General features: G+C 44.4%; 1 protein-coding gene across 1 annotated transcript in view; it reads left to right on the top strand.

The window, feature by feature from the left end:
- Nucleotides 1-19116, top strand: part of MAEA (macrophage erythroblast attacher, E3 ubiquitin ligase) — a 54092-nt gene that overhangs the window by 9027 nt on the left and 25949 nt on the right. Inside the window, exons 2-3 of the mRNA XM_075261138.1 lie at nucleotides 3667-3849; nucleotides 15358-15561. Of these exons, the coding sequence (XP_075117239.1) occupies nucleotides 3667-3849; nucleotides 15358-15561 (387 nt within the window). The remainder of the gene's footprint in view (nucleotides 1-3666; nucleotides 3850-15357; nucleotides 15562-19116) is intronic.

Below are 19116 nucleotides of genomic sequence, written 5' to 3'. Positions count from 1 at the left end.
TTCTCTCTCTGCCCCCTCTCTCTCTCTGCCCCCTCTCTCTCTCCTCCGCCCCCCTCTCCCTCTCTCTCTCTCTCCCTCTCCCTCTCCCTCTCCCTCTCCCTCTCCCTCTCCCTCTCCCTCTCTCTCTCCTTTCTCTCTCTCTCTCTCCTTTCTCTCTCTCTCCTCTTTCTCTCTCTTTCTCTCTCTCTCTCCTTTCCCGCTTCAGTTCAGGCCTATTTCATCCACTCACACCCCCTTGATTCCTCTCAGCCCTGTCTTGTCAACCCCCTTCCCTGGCTCTCATCCCCCTTTGCTTCCTCTCAGGCCTGTTTTGTCCACCCGCCAACTCCTCGTCCCCTTTGCTTCAGGCCTATCTTGTCCACACCCCTTGCTTCCTCTTGGGCTTGTCTTGTCCTCTTGGGCTTGTCTTATCCAAGGATCACCCCCCCCCCCTCCCCACACACACTTCCTTTCAGGTTTGTCTCTTCCACCACATCCCTCCCCCCACTTGCTCTGGGGCCGGTCTCATATGCCGCCACCTTTTAGGCCTCCTCCATCCAGCCCCACCTGACACAATCTTGCCCTTGCTTCATCCATCTTTTCTCTGGGGCCATCTTTTCATCCACTGCTTCCTTTTTGGCCAGTTTCGTTCACCCGCCCAACCCCCTCCTTTTCAGGCCCATTACTTGATAGGATAGGAATACCCCTTTAAATAAAATAGTATCATAGCTCCTGATGATGGTACAAGGTAAGAACAAACCCTTCCATCCATCCATTTTTCTCTCCATGGCGCACACAGGGTTACGCTGTCGGTCTGCTCGCCGCTTTTATGTCTCGATCCTTTCCGTACAGTTTAGCTCTGTAATTCTGGAGCTTTTTATCATGTAAAGTGTTGCGTTTAGTCGCTGCTTCAGTGAACTGAATGACATCGCTGACTGTAGGAGAAGCTGAGCGCAGTAGTGCCATCACGCTGCCATACAGGAGACATTTATTAGGAGATTGCAGATGGACTGTGAAGTTTTATGATGTTTCTCTCATGCATGGGGCTGTGTCCATTATGCAATGGTAAAATTTACACTGCAGGATTAATCCCGAGAGCCTGGGAGACGCTGCGTGCCACTCCTTACTGTCACAAGGGTCTGCATAGCTTTTAGTGGAAATGTTTGCTTATAGACGGGACCGTCAGCTAAGATGTTGCCCCTGCCTGGATATTAGAGCGTGCAGAGTGGATTCCAGATTTTGTGGTCCAAGTATATACCAGAAGATGAAGGGAGTTTCTGCATTTACAAGTTACAGGCATAGATTATGATAGCTATTGTATGTGTATGTTCTGCAGTCACAGTGACTTTTCACTAAACACATATAGTGTTTAAAATAGGTAATCAATATTAGATCTTTGTGGGTCCCAACACCCAGGAACTCTGCAGATCAGCTGTCTCGAGTGTTGGACCAGCGCATAGCTAATAGTAATCATATACATGTATAAGATAAGATAATCCTTTAATAGTCCCACAGTGGGGAAATTTCAGCATGTTACAGCAGCCTAGTAATACAGATACAGGATAATACATAGTAATATATTACAGACGTAGACACACATATGCTGAGAAGAGAAGATATACTAGGAGTCCATAGCAGCTAAGGAACGGAAGAAAAAAGAAGGAAGACTTCACAGTAATAATCATTAGTTCTCTGTACGGAGTGATCTTCGCTTGGTCTGATGTAGATTATACAGCCTGGTCGCGGTTGGAAGGAAGGACCTGCGATAGCTTCTTCTCACACTTGGGGTGAAGCAGACGGTCACTTACAGTGCTGCCAAGTCCCATCAAGGTCCCATACATGGGGTGAGATTTGTTCTCCCGCATGGAGGTCACCACGGACAGTATCCTTCTGTCACCCACCACCTGTACTGGGTCCAGGGGGGCTCCCCAGGACAGAGCTGGCCCTCCTGATCAGCCTGTCAAGTCTATTTCTGTCCCTGGTTTATATACTGCTCCCCCAGTAGGCCACACTGAAAAAGATGGCTGAAGCAACCACAGAGTTGAAAAAGGCCCTAAGAAGTGGCCCCTGGACTCCGAAGGCCCTCAGCCTCCTGAGCAGGTAGAGTCTGCTGTGGCCCTTTCTGTGCAGCCCATACAGGTGATCAGTCCAGTCTAGTTTATTATTGAGGAGCACGCCCAGATACTTATAGGTCTTGACTATCTCAAGACATGTCCCTTGGATCTCCACCGGGGTCGGAACACTTCTCCATTTACTAAAGTCCACCACCAGCTCCTTGGTCTTGGTCGCAGTTGGCTGTGCCAGTGAGACACCAGCAGAGCCGAGTGCGAATGCCGGCTGGCGGCCATTTTTGGTAGGCTGCTCTTCCTCTTGAAGTTCAATGCAGGAGCAGCCTCCCAAAAATGGCCACCTGCCGGCATTCGCACTCGGCTCTGCTGGTGTCTCACTGGCAGAGCCAACTGCGCAGGCGTCGGAGGTGACGCAGGAGGAAGACGACAGAGAAGGGGAGGACCCAGCCGAAGATAGAGGCGTCGCAGGATCGTGTTCTCGAGCAGCAGTGGGGACGCCCCCATTGCATTTTCAGTGCTGGGGCCCGCCCCCATTGCTGCCAGAGAACTAATTTGCATACTGGTAAACGGTATTTCTAAGGAACGGCGTGTCGGAGATCACATCTAAAGGTAAGAGACGAATAGCCTTTCTAAAGGCTATTCCAACGTCTTATCCACAAAAAAAAAAGTTTTTAATGGTAGAATCCCTTTAATCCTGAGGTGGTTCTGCTGGCACCATTCAACAAAGTCCTGGTTTAAGTCTCTGTATATGGTTAAGGCTCTGATCACACTGGCATTCGATGACTGTTTGGAGACTCTGCTGTTTTCAGGCAGAAACCCTGTGGATCCCATTATAGTCTGAGGTCCGCAGGTAACCGCTTTTTAAGTGCATAGGGTTTCCATTATTCAGGTCCCCAAGTGGGCCTGAACACTAGTGTGAACCCAACGTTGGGCACCTTCCTACATAATTTCTACAAGAATCTACTTATTCCTTTTTTTTTTTCTGATTCCTTCTGTTTTGACATGTGGTTGACCCAACTCTAGCCCTATGCCGCCTACCCTGACCTTGGCCTGTATACTGGATTGACAGAGCTCTGCATTCTCCACTGACCTATGTGTACGTCTGTCCCTTTTGTACAGCATATAAGCGCCTTCTGAAGGCTCCCAGATCTGCTATTGCAGTTTTACTATAGAGTTCAGCTATAGTAATAATGTATTCATTAGGTTTAAGAAATTTCTAAGGCTGAATTGACATCTGTGCCCATCACAGATACTCTTGTAAAGAGAAGTCCTGCACAGAGGACTTTTTTGTCTGTCCCTTTCGGTTTGATTGGGGTCCACTGGTGTCCGTGTGTAACCGCAGTCTTAGCAGTCCAGCTCTCCTTGGATCCGCCAGTGGACCCGAACGACAGAGACCAAAACCCTATTTGTGGATTTAGAACTTAAAGAAAGGGGGGGGGAGGGAACGCCCACAAAAAAAAAAACAAACAAAAAAAACTTCTCCCTTTCCCTAGATCACATATAAAAATATGCAAAACCCGCATAGTGGGGGGGGGGGGGGGGGTTTACACACTTCAATCTCTACTTCCTTTTCTTCTTGCGTGAGATCTATATTCATAGACTTTTTATTCTCTTTTAGGTTCCTTATGAGACCCTCAACAAGCGCTTCCGTGCAGCACAGAAGAACATAGATCGAGAGACGAGCCACGTCACCATGGTGGTGGCCGAGCTGGAGAAGACATTGAGCAGTTGTCCTGCTGTGGACTCCGTGGTCAGCCTGCTGGACGGGGTGGTGGAGAAACTAAGTGTTCTTAAGAGAAAGGTAAGGCTGGCTCCCATACCATATGGAATAGGTGTCCTTTTAACATCTTGTATATTTTACAGGTAGCCTAGAGTTCTGTGAGAGGAGCTTTTATTAAAAAATAAAAATCTAACAGCCAGTTACTGAATGACAGGTGCACGTTCTCTAACTAACACAGAAGATATTGGGAGAGACCCCTTGATGGAAAAGAATGCAACAGATTTAATCTGACTTTGCTAGTTGATAAGTAGCACCGAGGGTATCCTGCGGCCACTTGTCCATCGACTTCTATAGCCAGAGTCGATTTTCAAGGCTGTTCAATGGGTTTGACATCCACTTGCAGGACAACTACTGTTAGTTGGCACTAGAGAAATACTTCTTGCTTTTGAAAACAGTGTAGAAGGCTGAGGACTGGTCTGGAAGAAGGAGCCCAGTGTAATGAAGTCTTAGGACAGGTCTAGAAGAAGGAGCACAGTGTAATATAGAAGTCCTAGGACAGGTCTAGAAGAAGGAGCCCAGTGTAATGAAAAAGGCTATAGTTACATAGTAGATGAGGTTGGATAAAGACATAAGTCCATCAAGTCCAACCTATAGCCCTACAATCCCTACAGTGTTGATCCAGGGGAAGGCAAAAAACCCCATGAGGCTCATGCCAATTGCCCTATTTCAGGGGAAAAAATTCCTTCCCGACTCCAAATCTGGCAGTCAGTATAAAACCCTGGATCAACGTGTCCTTAAAATCTAGAGACCATAACCCATTATATTTTTCTCTTCAAGAAAGGCATCCAGGCCCACTTTGAACTTGTTCAGTGAATCCGCCATCACCACTTCCCGGGGCAGAGACTTCCAGAGCCTCGCTGTTCTTACTGTGAAGAATCCCCTTCTATGTTTCTGGTGAAACCTTCTCTCCTCCAGACGTAGAGGATGTCCTCTTGTCACTGTCACTGGCCTAGGAGTAAAAATATCCTTAGAAAGTTCTTTGTATTGTCCCTTCATGTATTTGTACATTGTTATTAGATCTCTCCATAGACGTCTTTTCTCTAAACTGAATAACCCCAAGTTTGTTAATCTCTCGTTGTACTCCAGTCCACCCATTCCCCTAATCATTTTGGTTGCCCGTCTTTGCACTTTTTCAAGTTCACTTATGTCTTTCTTGTATATCGGGGCCCAAAATTGTGCACAATATTCTAAGTGTGGCCGTACCAGTGATTTGTATACAGGCATAACTATGTCCTTGTCATGAGAATCTAGACCTCTTTTGATGCATCCCATAATTTTATTTGCCTTGGCAGCAGCTGCCTGACACTGGTCATTAAAGGTAAGCTTGCTGTCCACCAAAATCCCTAAGTCTTTCATTGGCAGTTCATTGGCATTACCCTGTAATTTACTATTTAGTACATAGTCATACATTTTATTACGTCGCCCAAAGTGCATTACTTTACATTTGTCAACATTAAACTTCATTTGCCAAGTCTCCGCCCATGCTTCCAGTTTCCTTAGATCCCCTTGTAATATTCTGCTATCCTCCTCATTATTGATTACCCTACAAAGTTTAGTATCATCTGCAAATATGGACACCCTGCTTTGTAAACCCTCTACCAGGTCATTAATAAAGATATTAAACAAGAGAGGACCTAATACTGACCCCTGCGGCACCCCACTGGTGACTGTGGCCCAGTCTGAATATTTACCATTAACAAGTACCCTCTGTTTCCTATCAGTGAGCCAGTTGCTAACCCAAATGCATATGTTTTCCCCCAGTCCCAACATTCTCATTTTGCATACCAACCGTTTATGTGGAACAGTATCAAAAGCCTTTGAAAAGTCCAGGTACACCACGTCTACTGCATTACCCATGTCCAGGTACACCATGTTTACTGCATTACCCATGTCCAGGTACACCATGTTTACTGCATTACCCATGTCCAGGTACACCATGTTTACTGCATTACCCATGTCCAGGTACACCATGTTTACTGCATTACCCATGTCCAGGTACACCACGTCTACTGCATTACCCATGTCCAGGTACACCATGTTTACTGCATTACCCATGTCCAGGTACACCATGTTTACTGCATTACCCATGTCCAGGTACACCACGTCTACTGCATTACCCATGTCCAGGTACACCATGTTTACTGCATTACCCATGTCCAGGTACACCACGTTTACTGCATTACCCATGTCCAGGTACACCACGTCTACTGCATTACCCATGTCCAGGTACACCACGTCTACTGCATTACCCATGTCCAGGTACACCACGTCTACTGCATTACCCATGTCCAGGTACACCACGTCTACTGCATCACCCATGTCCAGGTACACCACGTCTACTGTATTACCCATGTCCAGGTACACCACGTCTACTGCATTAGCCATGTCCAGCCTTGAACTTACCTCCTCATAGAAGCTGATCAGATTAGTCTGACAGGACCGATTCCTCATAAACCCATGCTGATTTGGTGTTATAAGATTATTTACATTGAGATACTCCAGGATAGCATCTCTTAGAAAGCCCTCAAATATCTTTCCCACCACAGAAGTTAAACTTACTGGCCTATAGTTTCCAGGTTCCCTTTTACACCCCTTTTTGAAAATTGGCACCACATTTGCTATTCGCCAATCCTGTGGAACAGACCCAGTCATTACTGAATCCTTAAATATTAGATACAAGGGTCTATCTATGACCATGCTTAATTCCCTCAGAACTCAGGGGTGTATACCATCTGGACCAGGCGATTTCTCTATTTTAGTGTTTTGCAGGCGGCGCTGCACTTCTTCCTGGGTTAAGCAGATGACATTTAATTGAGAGTTTACATTACCCCTAATCATGTTGTTGGCCAATGGATTTTCTTGTGTAAACACTGTAGAGAAGAAGGCATTTAATACTTGTGCTTTTTCCTCATCCTCCTCCACCATTACACCCAGATTATTTTTGAGAGTGCCCACATTGTCAGTTTTTATTCTCTTATTATTTATGTATGGACAGGTCTAGAAGGAGGAGCCCAGTGTAATGAAAAAGGCTATGGACAGGTCTAGAAGGAGGGGCACAGCATAATGTAGAAGGCCGAGAACAGGTCTAGAAGGAGGAGCCCAGTGTAATGTAGAAGGCTGAGGACCGGTCCAGAAGGAGGAGCACAGAGTGGTGTCATGAGATTTTAGGAGTGTGCAGACTATTAGTGACTTTGGCCAGTTTCAGTAGACTGGAGGGGCCAAAAAACAGATTGTAATTGTTGAAAAAGTAAGTTGGACGAGTGGTGTGAGGAAGGTTCAAGGTGGACATGACATTTCTAAGAAGTTTTGAGGCATATAGGAGCAGAGAGTAGGACAGAGAGGATGGATGGGTCAAGGAGTGTTATAGCGGTTTTCTGGGTTAAAAATATAAATTTTTCTATCCTAAGGTTTCCTGTAAGTAGATCCTGTAGATTGATCTGGTTGGAAAAGTCGTCTTAACCAGAGGCCTTCACTGGTAATATGTATGTATGATGGATCAGCTGGTCCACCACTAGTAGCATATAGCTGTATAAGGCTAAAGTCTTATCTGCACACGAGACTTCGTTGCAAAGTCCGCCTGAAACTCAGTAGACTTTTTTCACCACCGGTTTCAATTTTAGAACGACAGACCCCGTTATATTCTAGTGATCCACCTCTCAGACAGGACTGAACAACAGGAAGGCAAGTCTAGTGTGACCCTAGCCTGATATGTCAGGAGGTCCACTGCGTGTAACATGTATATATGATTTGCACAATGTTGGTTCAGTAAGTGGAGGTTCCACAATTGACTCCATATTCTGCTTATGATAAATTGCCTTCTTCCTTATAAGCGCTACATATCTGCTAGTAAAATGGATAATGCTGTTCTCGTTCTCCTCCAGCGTAATATGTTAATGTTATCAGGTGACGCTTCAGTGGTGACTGTGTTACCGGGAGGAAGATAAAGGACGTCCTCAAGAGCTACTGACAAAATGACCCAGTGCACTCACTCGACTCTATATCTACTATCTCAATAGGGAATGACCACATGGCTTGTCAGCTCAGGACCATGACCAGGCCCCCTAGTCAGGCCACCACCAATTACAGCCCACTTCTTCCTCCACCATGCACATTGAGCAAAGGTCACAGAGCATTCCCACAACCCTCTCCTATAGAAGTCTTTATATCATCTGCTGCCTATTGACACACAATGGGTGCGGACCCAATGAGTCACCTAACCAGTTTGGCTTTGGACTACTTCTGATGGCGTCGTCTAAGGGATTCCCTGGTTGTCGCCCATAATTTCCCTATTCTGGTATTTAGTCTTTGCTGCAGAAGGCCACCAGGTCACATCCTCTAGGAGTAGTCCAGGTGTAGGTGATATCTGCTGTCATAGGCGAGTTGAGAAATGCTGGTGCAGAACACCGAGCCATGAGGTGGGAGAGTAGTGAAATAGAGGCAAGGTTGGGATGGCATAGCACGTTCATAGGTCAATGAGTCAGGTCAGGCAGCATAAGTTCACTAGTCAGGAACAAGTTGGGGTGAGATACAGCTCGGCAGAATAGAGATTAGTTATGGTCTGTTATTTCTCTATGTAAACAAAAAGATAACACTGAGTCCATTTTGTACAAGCATCTGCATATTATCTGATCTTCATGGGTATTGTGTGTCCTGTTCAGCAAGATGGGGGAGAGAAATACAGGAAGTGAGATAAACAGACTGCAGGCAAAGCTGCTGAGACACTGAGATGGGAAAACCCCTTTAAGAGGAGCTCAGGCAAGATGGCTGCCCCGTCATCAAGTGCAGAAAATACAACCACAACAAAAAATAAAAAATAACTTGTGAAAATTGTTAAAAAAGAAATGTAAGTGATAGTCGTATACTTGGGATAGAGAATTGCTATATAAATTAGCCCCCCGCTACTTATCCCACAGTTATCGCCTGCTGATCCTTGGGGTGACTTGCTTTACATCTCTGTAGTAAAGAAACTGCAAATTTGATAGAAGTGTGCAATTTATGGCGCTTGATATATTGGGAGTCATTTTTTGTGGTTTTATGTTTTTTCCTGATTTGTGAGGCCTTCCCTTTCTCCCCAGTCCTGACATTACTAGTCAGCGCCTCTACTTTTACACCAGCTGAATGAGAAGTGGCCTCACATCCAGTTAACAATGTGTGACCGCCATCCGGGCGCAGTGAATGAAAGAGACATCAAATCAATCACGGTGATTTACATGTATTCTGGTCCTAGCATGTTTGCTTTTCAATCCAGCAGCTCGGAGACATTGATGGATTAGACTATGAGAGAGCGGCCTCTTCCCTCCGCGCTTCTAGACGACGGCTGCTGACTCCATCTTTGTCTCGACAATTCACAGCATTTTATTGAATTGTTTCGGACGGTATTATGTTATATAATTTTTACACCCTGTAAATTACCAATGTTACGGAGACCGTCCTGATGACCCGAACGCTTTCCATAATGATTTACTGATAACTTTACATAGATATCGCAAATGGGAACTGGGCCTGGGCTTGTCTGAAACGCGTTACTGCCTGCGAGATGGTCACACAGATTAAGCGACTGCTTTGTCTGTCAATCTGTGCTATATATTACTTATGCATATTACAATCCGGAATGGAATATTTCACATACGTCGCCGATGAATGATATTAACCCTTAGAGACCCTCTTTTACAGTCCTATGAAAAAGTTTGGGCACCCCTATTAATCTTAATCATTTTTAGTTCTAAATATTTTGGTGTTTGCAGCAGTCATTTCAGTTTGATATATCTAATAACTGATGGACACAGTAATATTTCAGGATTGAAATGAGGTTTATTGTACTAACAGAAAATGCGCAATATGCATTAAACCAAAATTTGACCGGTGCAAAAGTATGGGCACCTCAACAGAAAAGTGACATTAATATTTAGTACATCCTCCTTTTGCAAAGATAACAGCCTCTAGTCGCTTCCTGTAGCTTTTAATCAGTTCCTGGATGAAGGGATTTTGGACCATTTCTTTCTACAAAACAATTCAAGTTCAGTTAAGTTTGATGGTCGCCGAACATGGACAGCCCGCTCTCAAATGATCTGAAAACAAAGATTGTTCAACATAGTTGTTCAGGGGAAGGATACAAAACGTTGTCTCAGAGATTTAACCTGTCAGTTTCCACTGTGAGGAACATAGTAAGGAAATGGAAGACCACAGGGACAGTTCTTGTTAAGCCCAGAAGTGGCAGGCCAAGAAAAATATCAGAAAGGCAGAGAAGAAGAATGGTGAGAACAGTCAAGGACAATCCACAGACCACCTCCAAAGAGCTGCAGCATCATCTTGCTGCAGATGGTGTCACTGTGCATCGGTCAACAATACAGCACACTTTGCACAAGGAGAAGCTGTATGGGAGAGTGATGAGAAAGAAGCCGTTTCTGCACGTACGCCACAAATAGAGTTGCCTGAGGTATGAAAAAGCACATTTGGACAAGGCAGCTTCATTTTGGAAACAAAAATTGAGTTGTTTGGTTATAAAAAAAAAAAAAAAAGGCGTTATGCATGGCGTCCAAAAAGAAACAGCATTCCAAGAAAAACACATGCTACCCACTGTAAAATTTGGTGGAGGTTCCATCATGCTTTGGGGCTGTGTGGCCAATGCCGGCATCGGGAATCTTGTTAAAGTTGAGGGTCGCATGGATTCCACTCAGTATCAGCAGATTCTTGAGAATAATGTTCAAGAATCAGTGACGAAGTTGAAGTTACGCCGGGGATGGATATTTCAGCAAGACAATGATCCAAAACACCGCTCCAAATCCTCAGGCATTCATGCAGAGGAACAATTACAATGTTCTGGAATGGCCATCCCAGTCCCCAGACCTGAATATCATTGAACATCTGTGGGATGATTTGAGGGGGCTGTCCATGCTCGGCGACCATCTAACTTAACTGAACTTGAATTGTTTGTCCAAAATACCTTTATCCAGGATCCAGGAACTGATTAAAAGCTACAGGAAGCGACTAGAGGCTGTTATCTTTGCAAAAGGAGGATCTACTAAATATTAATGTCACTTTTCTGTTGAGGTGCCCATACTTTTGCACCGGTCAAATTTTGGTTTAATGCATATTGCGCATTTTCTGTTACAATACAATAAACCTCATTTCAATCCTGAAATATTACTGTGTCCATCAGTTATTAGATATATCAAACTGAAATGGCTGCTGCAAACACCAAAATATTTAGAACTAAAAATGATTGAGATTAATAGGGGTGCCCAAACTTTTTGATAGGACTGTATCTTCTCTACACCGTGTAATATGAGTGCGGGATTTATTATCCTGACCGTTGGGTCCGGCGTTATGTCACATGACTTGCCTTGTGACCTCCCTGAGATCTGTCGCTATGTGAGTGCCATAGGATTACATAGAGGGAGAAAGGCGCAATGTTGGTCAGGTGACTTAACAAAGGATTGATTTTAAATAGAATTTTTTTTTTTTGTAAATTTTTAATTTTTTTTTATAATTATCTGAAATATTACGGTTTTCACGCCAAACCTTCACTATAGGAAGGCACTGTCTTTCGAGTTTTAAGCTTGATTCATGTACATGTTGGGGGGACAGGGTCACCGGTCATCTCATTGTTATCACAAAATATACATCTCTGTTATAAAGCTGGGGACTGGAAACACAGAATCTATCATTGATGATAGGTATGGAGATGGATCCTCCGCCTCTTCTTACGCACAGGTTACAGAGTATGCCCATAATATTCACAGCTAAAAATCAGTATGTTAAAGGGACACACAAATGAATTTTTTTTTTTTGGACTCCCTATATTGTCTGAAAGGCCACCCCTCAATAGTAATGGTCGTCTCCACACAGTGTATTTCCTTCTCCTACTTGCACTTTCTTCAGTAAGTCATGTGATCACAGTGTGACCTCCTTTGTGTAGCATTGATTTCTGTGTAAACAGATGGAACCTCTCTTCTGCCTGTAGATACTATTGACCACTACCATGTGATATCAGAGTCCCGTCCCCTCTTCTGTCAAAATGCCTCTTGCTTAAACTGCTCCCCATAGCCCCCTCTTTCACCTACTGCCCACAGTTCACCTCACACTTACACTTAGGATTACCATGGCCATATTTCCTTCCCCTGTGGTATAAGGAGCAGTTGATGCAATTTTCAAGATCTTTGGTGACCTCGTCCTTCGTGGAGGGTCCTGGAAGGTTCATTTTAATATTAGACCTGCAGTGTTTTACATCTCCAGGTCCTGGACGTGAGTCCAGGTCCTATAGAAGCAAAGGGTGGTATTCCAGCAGGTCAAAACAAAAAGTTGGGGCAAATGGGTAACTAGTAAAGTGTCGTGTGAGTACAGAGGAAGAATCAACTGCCCCTTAGGGCATGGCAATATTATTAGGTGTCCTCATGCCTAGGAGAGCCATTAGTCTGCCTGTATAGCAAGATGAGGCAGTCTGTTGTATGGCAAAAATAGCATTCCCAAGACAGAAAGCCAAGAATGGGGCAGAGCTACACTCACCGGCCACTTTATTAGGTACACCTGTCCAACTGCTCGTTAACACTTAATTTCTAATCAGCCAATCACATGGCGGCAACTCAGTGCATTTAGGCATGTAGACATGGTCAAGACAATCTCCTGCATAAACCGAGCATCAGTATGGGGAAGAAAGGTGATTTGAGTGCCTTTGAACGTGGCATGGTTGTTGGTGCCAGAAGGGCTGGTCTGAGTATTTCAGAAACTGCTGATCTACTGGGATTTTCACGCACAACCATCTCTAGGGTTTACAGAGAATGGTCCGAAAAAGAAAAAACATCCAGTGAGCGGCAGTTCTGTGGGCGGAAATGCGTTGTTGATGCCAGAGGTCAGAGGAGAATGGCCAGACTGGTTCGAGCTGATAGAAAGGCAACAGTGACTCAAATAGCCACCCGTTACAACCAAGGTAGCCAGAAGAGCATCTCTGAACGCACAGTACGTCGAACTTTGAGGCAGATGGGCTACAGCAGCAGAAGACCACACCGGGTGCCACTCCTTTCAGCTAAGAACAGGAAACTGAGGCTACAATTTGCACAAGCTCATCGAAATTGGACAATTGAAGATTGGAAAAACGTTGCCTGGTCTGATGAGTCTCGATTTCTGCTGCGACATTCGGATGGTAGGGTCAGAATTTGGCGTCAACAACATGAAAGCATGGATCCATCCTGCCTTGTATCAACGGTTCAGGCTGGTGGTGGTGGTGTCATGGTGTGGGGAATATTTTCTTGGCACTCTTTGGGCCCCTTGGTACCAATTGAGCATCGTTGCAACGCCAAAGCCTACCTGAGTATTGTTGCTGACCATGTCCATCCCTTTATGACCACAATGTACCCAACATCTGATGGCTACTTTCAGCAGGATAATGCAATGCCATGTCATAAAGCTGGAATCATCTCAGACTGGTTTCTTGAACATGACAATGAGTTCACTGTACTCCAATGGCCTCCACAGTCACCAGATCTCAATCCAATAGAGCATCTTTGGGATGTGGTGGAACGGGAGATTCGCATCATGGATGTGCAGCCGACAAATCTGCGGCAACTGTGTGATGCCATCATGTCAATATGGACCAAAATCTCTGAGGAATGCTTCCAGCACCTTGTTGTATCTATGCCACGAAGAATTGAGGCAGTTCTGAAGGCAAAAGGGGGTCCAACCCGTTACTAGCGTGGTGTACCTAATAAAGTGGCCGGTGAGTGTATAGTACCAGTTATGACTCTTCCTTTAAAGCGGAGTCATTCCTGGGGCAGCCATATTTTTTTTCTAACCCTCTGGAGGCGACAGGCCAAGAATGCCCATACGTATACTGATCGTGTGGGCACATCAATTGGGCAACAGTTGCGATCCAACACTGGAGCCTCTGGCTGTTAACCTTTTGAATGCCACAGTCAACACTGATTGCAGCATTCAGATGGAGGATCATTGAAGGACCCCAGGGCATCTAACCACAGTTTCTTAATTTGTCAGCTGTCCCAGAATGTCTGCTCCCCTTCTGCAAACAAACCTATGCAAGTAGAAAAATTTTTTTTAAAAAGTTTTGACCACCACAATGCGGGAAAGAAAACATTTTTGGATATACAAGGGGTTACAATAATCAAAGTTCAGCACAATAATGAATCAGCAATTCAGGAGCGATTTGTGTTATTTTTGACCTGAGGTCTGTGTTGACATCCCGTTTTCATTATAGAGTATCATTATTGCTTTGGGTTTTTGTTTTTTGCTTTTTTTTTTTTTTTTTTACAGAAAAAATAAAAAGATATTAAAACCAGAATGACAGTCAATAAGAAACAACAAATAAACATGCCGGAGGAATCATTGGTGTGATTGGAATTAAAATTACTCCATCTATCTTATAATTAAATGAAAAACTTTCAGACCCAAGTTTTTATTTATTTAAATTTTTTTGGAAGGAGGCAATTTCCAGGGGCACATCCGTGCAGGTGAATGTGGGATTGTCTGTAGGGATACCCCTCACACTCCTCAAGTATTTATAAGATAATAGACACCTTATGTAACCTCTTTTTGGCTTCCTTTACCATTGGAAGGACAGATCCATATTGTTTGAGGGGGGGGGGGGGGTCTTTTGACAACATGCAGATTAGAGTATGTCCCCTCTACTCAATCTCTACTGGGCTTTTGTCACCTGTAGGGAAACCTGGAAGTAAGTGCTCGGTTTCCCTGCACTGCCTCCACAGGACAGACAAAGTATTGCACAGTGTCCATTTAAATCCATCACTCTGTAAAAGCTGTGCACTAAAGAGTTGAGGGACCTGAGCAGAAGACCACTCCTATGAACTAAGAGTGAATGAATATGAGCTTTCTAAACTGGACAGCCCCTTGTGACTGATATTGTTAGGCCACTTGTCATTGTAAGGCCATTGTGAACTCCAGGGTATCCTGTGTTGTCCGGCTCAGATGACTGCGGCGGCCTGACAGTGTGATGCTAGGTTCAGATCTGTGTCAGTCCGAGTCTGCCGATAATCTTAAACTAAAAGTGGCAGAGATAAAAGGGTTAACACCCTACAGACCCCATTATAGTAATGCTAGTGTGAACCAGGCATCATTCTGGAGTCTGTCAAAGTGGGGTGTCACTTGTGGCTAAAGGTGGGGTGTCCTGACACCCTCAATACTATACACCTGACTGACACTTTGATATGTTATATACTTGACTGTTTACTGACTTTTCTTCTCTACAAATGTGAATTTGCAGCCAAACAAAGGTCTGTATCCCTGTCCTGTTGTAACCGTATGCCCAAATCTTGCTGCTTTCCCACCTAACACCAGGGATTGTTGCCCCTTCAGCCCCTCTCCATCCACCCCTCTGATAGAAGTGAATATGTAACCCTGCGACATACTGGTTGCTAGGAATATGTGTCCTTAGCAATAAGCTTCTGCAAATTTGGCCATAGCACTGGTAACAGATTCCTGATATCAGTGACTGGACAGCAAACGTAGCGCATACGTCTTAAAGGTACAGGAACCCATCTCTTATCTCTTCCTTTCTTCCAGGCAGTGGAGTCTATCCAGGCAGAAGATGAGAGCGCCAAGTTGTGCAAGAGACGGATCGAGCACTTGAAAGAGCACAGCAGCGACCAGACGGCTGCCGTCAACATGTGGAAAAAGAAGCGCATGGACCGTATGATGGTGGAGCACCTACTGCGCTGCGGCTACTATAACACTGCGGTGAAGCTGGCCAGGCAAAGCGGAATAGAGGTGAGGCCAGAACCCAAATACAGACCTGAAGGAAAGAGCATCAGAGGCTGGTATTCTTAAAGGGGTTGTTCACTTTCCCACCAATATTAAGATACAAAGGTTATTGCTTGTGTATTGCGAAAAGTCGTACAATTTTCCAAATTATTTTCTGTATGCATTCCTCCTGGTTTAACTACGTCTGTGCTTACTGTCATTGGACTGTCCATGGTCATGTGATCACACACATGTGCATCTGTGTGTGTCATGTGATCATGGACCGTATATCCCGTGACCTGTTCATCATGTGACCATGGCCTGATTTTTATCCACTGGGAATAAGCGAGATATATGACAGAGATCTAGAAAACCATGAGGAATTGACACCGGAAGTATATTGGAAAATTCTAGAACTTTTCATTTTACACAAACTATATAGCATTGGTCTCTAAACATTGGTCCGTAAGTGGAAAACCCCTTTAAGAATTGTCTATTTTTAACTTTTGAGCGCTACTGTTTATCCTGTACCGATTCTGATTAATAGCCTGTATTGGGTTACGTTCACACGGAGGGATTCTGTGTCAAAATCTGAGTTCGAATCCTGCCAAGGACAACATCTGCAAGGAGTTTGTATGTTCTCCATTTGTTTGCGTGGATTTCCTCCCATATTCCAAAGACAGCCGAAAGGAAAGCCGAACCGCCAATAGTGCAGAGGAAGTCCACTTCAAATTCCTCTGCATTTTACACCGTGCGCTCACTATCCTTCTGGTGGAGTCATTGGGTGGGATTTCTCAAGAACAGCATTTAGTACAGCAGTCTTAATAATCCTCGCATCAGCAGATGCGGTGTGTAACAAACATAAATCCAGAGCATCTTCTGCTATGCCAGGACCTAATTTTTGTCACAAGTAGAATTTTAAAATGTTGCGAAACCCTACCGTTCCTCTGTTTTTCCTGCTGGAAGTGTATGAATAAATCGTCAGCTGGACTTTAAGGCCCCACTTTGTGGAAATGCAGCTTTTTTTATGCAGATTTTGCTGCTTTTTTTGAGCCAAAGCCTGCAGTGTATTGGGCAGAAGGTAGAATTATAAGAACTTCTTAGATATTTCCCATTCCTCGTGTAGCCATTCTTGGCTTTGGCGCTAAAATCTGCAAAAAAGAAAAAAAAAAAAAGCCATTTCCGTAATGGGGCACCTCAGCCTTAGGCTGAGGCCCCGTGTTGTGGAACTGCAGTTTTTTGTTTGCAGATTTGGTTGCTTTTTTTTTTTTTTTTTTTTTTTTTTTTTTATAGCCAAGGTCAGGAGTGGTTTGAGCAGAAGGTAGAGGTATAAGAGCTTCCTATAAATTTCTCATTCCTTAAAGGGATCCTATCATTGGATACCCTTTTTTCTGACTAACACATAGGAATAGCCTTAAGAAAGGTTATTCTTCTCCTACCTTTAGATGTCTTCTCCACGCCGCCGTTCGGTAGATATCCCGGTTTTCTTCGGTATGTAAATTAGTTCTCTCGCAGCACTGGGGGCGGTCCTCACTGTTCAAACAGCACTGAGGGCGTCCCCGATGCTGCGAGAGAACTCTCCAGTGCTGCCTCCATCTTCTTCAGGAACCCGCCACTCCCTGCATCTTCTACCGGCATGCGCAGTCGATTCTGCCATTGTGCCTCAGGCAGAGCCAACTGCGCATGCCCGTGGCCATAAGAAAATGACTGTTTACACCAGCTTACTGTGTATGGGCATGCGCAGTCTGCTCTGCCTGAGGCCCAATGGCACCCCTGCTAAATCTCAGTTGATCCCCTATTGTGAAGGATAGATCATCAGTTGATATATCTGTAAAACCCTTCTTAATGGGGTTGAGCTGATCTTGAGATTTCAAGATTTTAAAATCCGATTTCCGATCATTTTCCAGCCAATCCCGATCGGGAAATTTGCTTAATTGTCGATCTTTTCCGATCCCAATCCTTAACCCTAGTCAATGCTTCTCTATGGGAAAAGTCACTTTTAGGGTTGAGCCGATCTTGAGATAACCTCCGACCTTAATCCCGCTGGAAAAGATCGGGTCGGAATTCCGATCGCGATCGTGAAAATTACTCGATCGCCGATCAGAATCTGATCTCTTCTGATCCTGATCGCTCAACCCTACTTCTTAACTTTGCCAATTTGGTCTATAGACAGCCTTCACTTACACCCTGTTCTCAGTTCAGTCATACATTTCCAGGAGGAATAACTAAGGAATATCAGAGTTTTAAAGGAAAACCTGCTCCAGTTTAGTTATCTTATGTAGTTTGCATAGTTTTGCTGCAAATTGCCGGTACTTGCTTTGAAACTAAAGCAATTCATGGTGCGACCGTGTGAATCTTGGACATGTAGCTCAACTCACCGTCCATTGACAACTTTTGACATTGCAGCAGTTCAGCCATAAAGCAGCGAGGCCAAAATAAAAAGTTGGGGAACTTGTAAACCTGGCAGCCCATTAACATGGCATCAATAACCCCCCACTTCTGCCTCTTAAAGTAAAGCGCCTCTGATATGCAGAATCTGAATACATTTGGGTTTCATCTCCTGAATACAAAGCTCCGCTCCGCACTCTTCCGCATTCACGCCGCGAGTTCTTTCACATGGAATTATCTGATGATTTTTTTTTTTTCCAAGAAAATAATGAGACGAGAGGTTGTACATCAACAGGTGGCGACAGGAGAATCTGCACTAATCAAATCTGATTATTGAAGTAATTTGCTAATGGTTTCCAGCGCTCTAATGAGGTGATAAACAGCGGCGAGTCGGAGGAGAGAAGCGGCCATAACAAACGCCTGTGATAGAGCGGCTATAAAGACGGCTCATCGGGGAGGCCACGTACACCCAGGAATCTGCTTCTTTTAATATCGTTATGACCCTGGAATCACACAGGGCGTACTTTATTTCTATAGACACAGATCAGACGCCAGGCGTCCCGTGCTCGCGCTTATCGGCTATTTTGCATGATTTTTGGCAGGAGTATTGCATTTAATAATTTTAGATTTCTATGGAATATAGAAGCTGAATCGTTCAGCAGATGGCGCCGAGTGCGAGTGGTATATTATATGGTGATTTACTGTAGGTTATCGCTTTATCGGTAGGATAGGTAAGCTTGCTCCATATACAGCACAAGAACCAAGCTTACTACATATACAGCACCAGAACCAAGGTTACTACATATACAGCACCAGAACCAAGGTTACTACATATACAGCAGCAGAACCAAGCTTACTACATATACAGCACCAGAACCAAGGTTACTACATATACAGCACCAGAACCAAGGTTACTACATATACAGCACCAGAACCAAACTTACTACATATACAGCACCAGAACCAAGCTTACTACATATACAGCACCAGAACCAAGGTTACTACATATACAGCACCAGAACCAAGCTTACTACATATACAGCACCAGAACCAAGCTTACTACATATACAGCACCAGAACCAAGCTTACTACATATACAGCACCAGAACCAAGGTTACTACATATACAGCACCAGAACCAAGCTTACTACATATACAGCACCAGAACCAAGCTTACTACATATACAGCACAAGA

This window comes from Leptodactylus fuscus, chromosome 1 (genome assembly GCF_031893055.1).
Source record: "Leptodactylus fuscus isolate aLepFus1 chromosome 1, aLepFus1.hap2, whole genome shotgun sequence".
Lineage (NCBI taxonomy): Eukaryota > Metazoa > Chordata > Amphibia > Anura > Leptodactylidae > Leptodactylus > Leptodactylus fuscus.
Note: the sequence above shows the minus strand (reverse complement) of the source record. Positions and strands in the feature narration are given on the sequence as shown.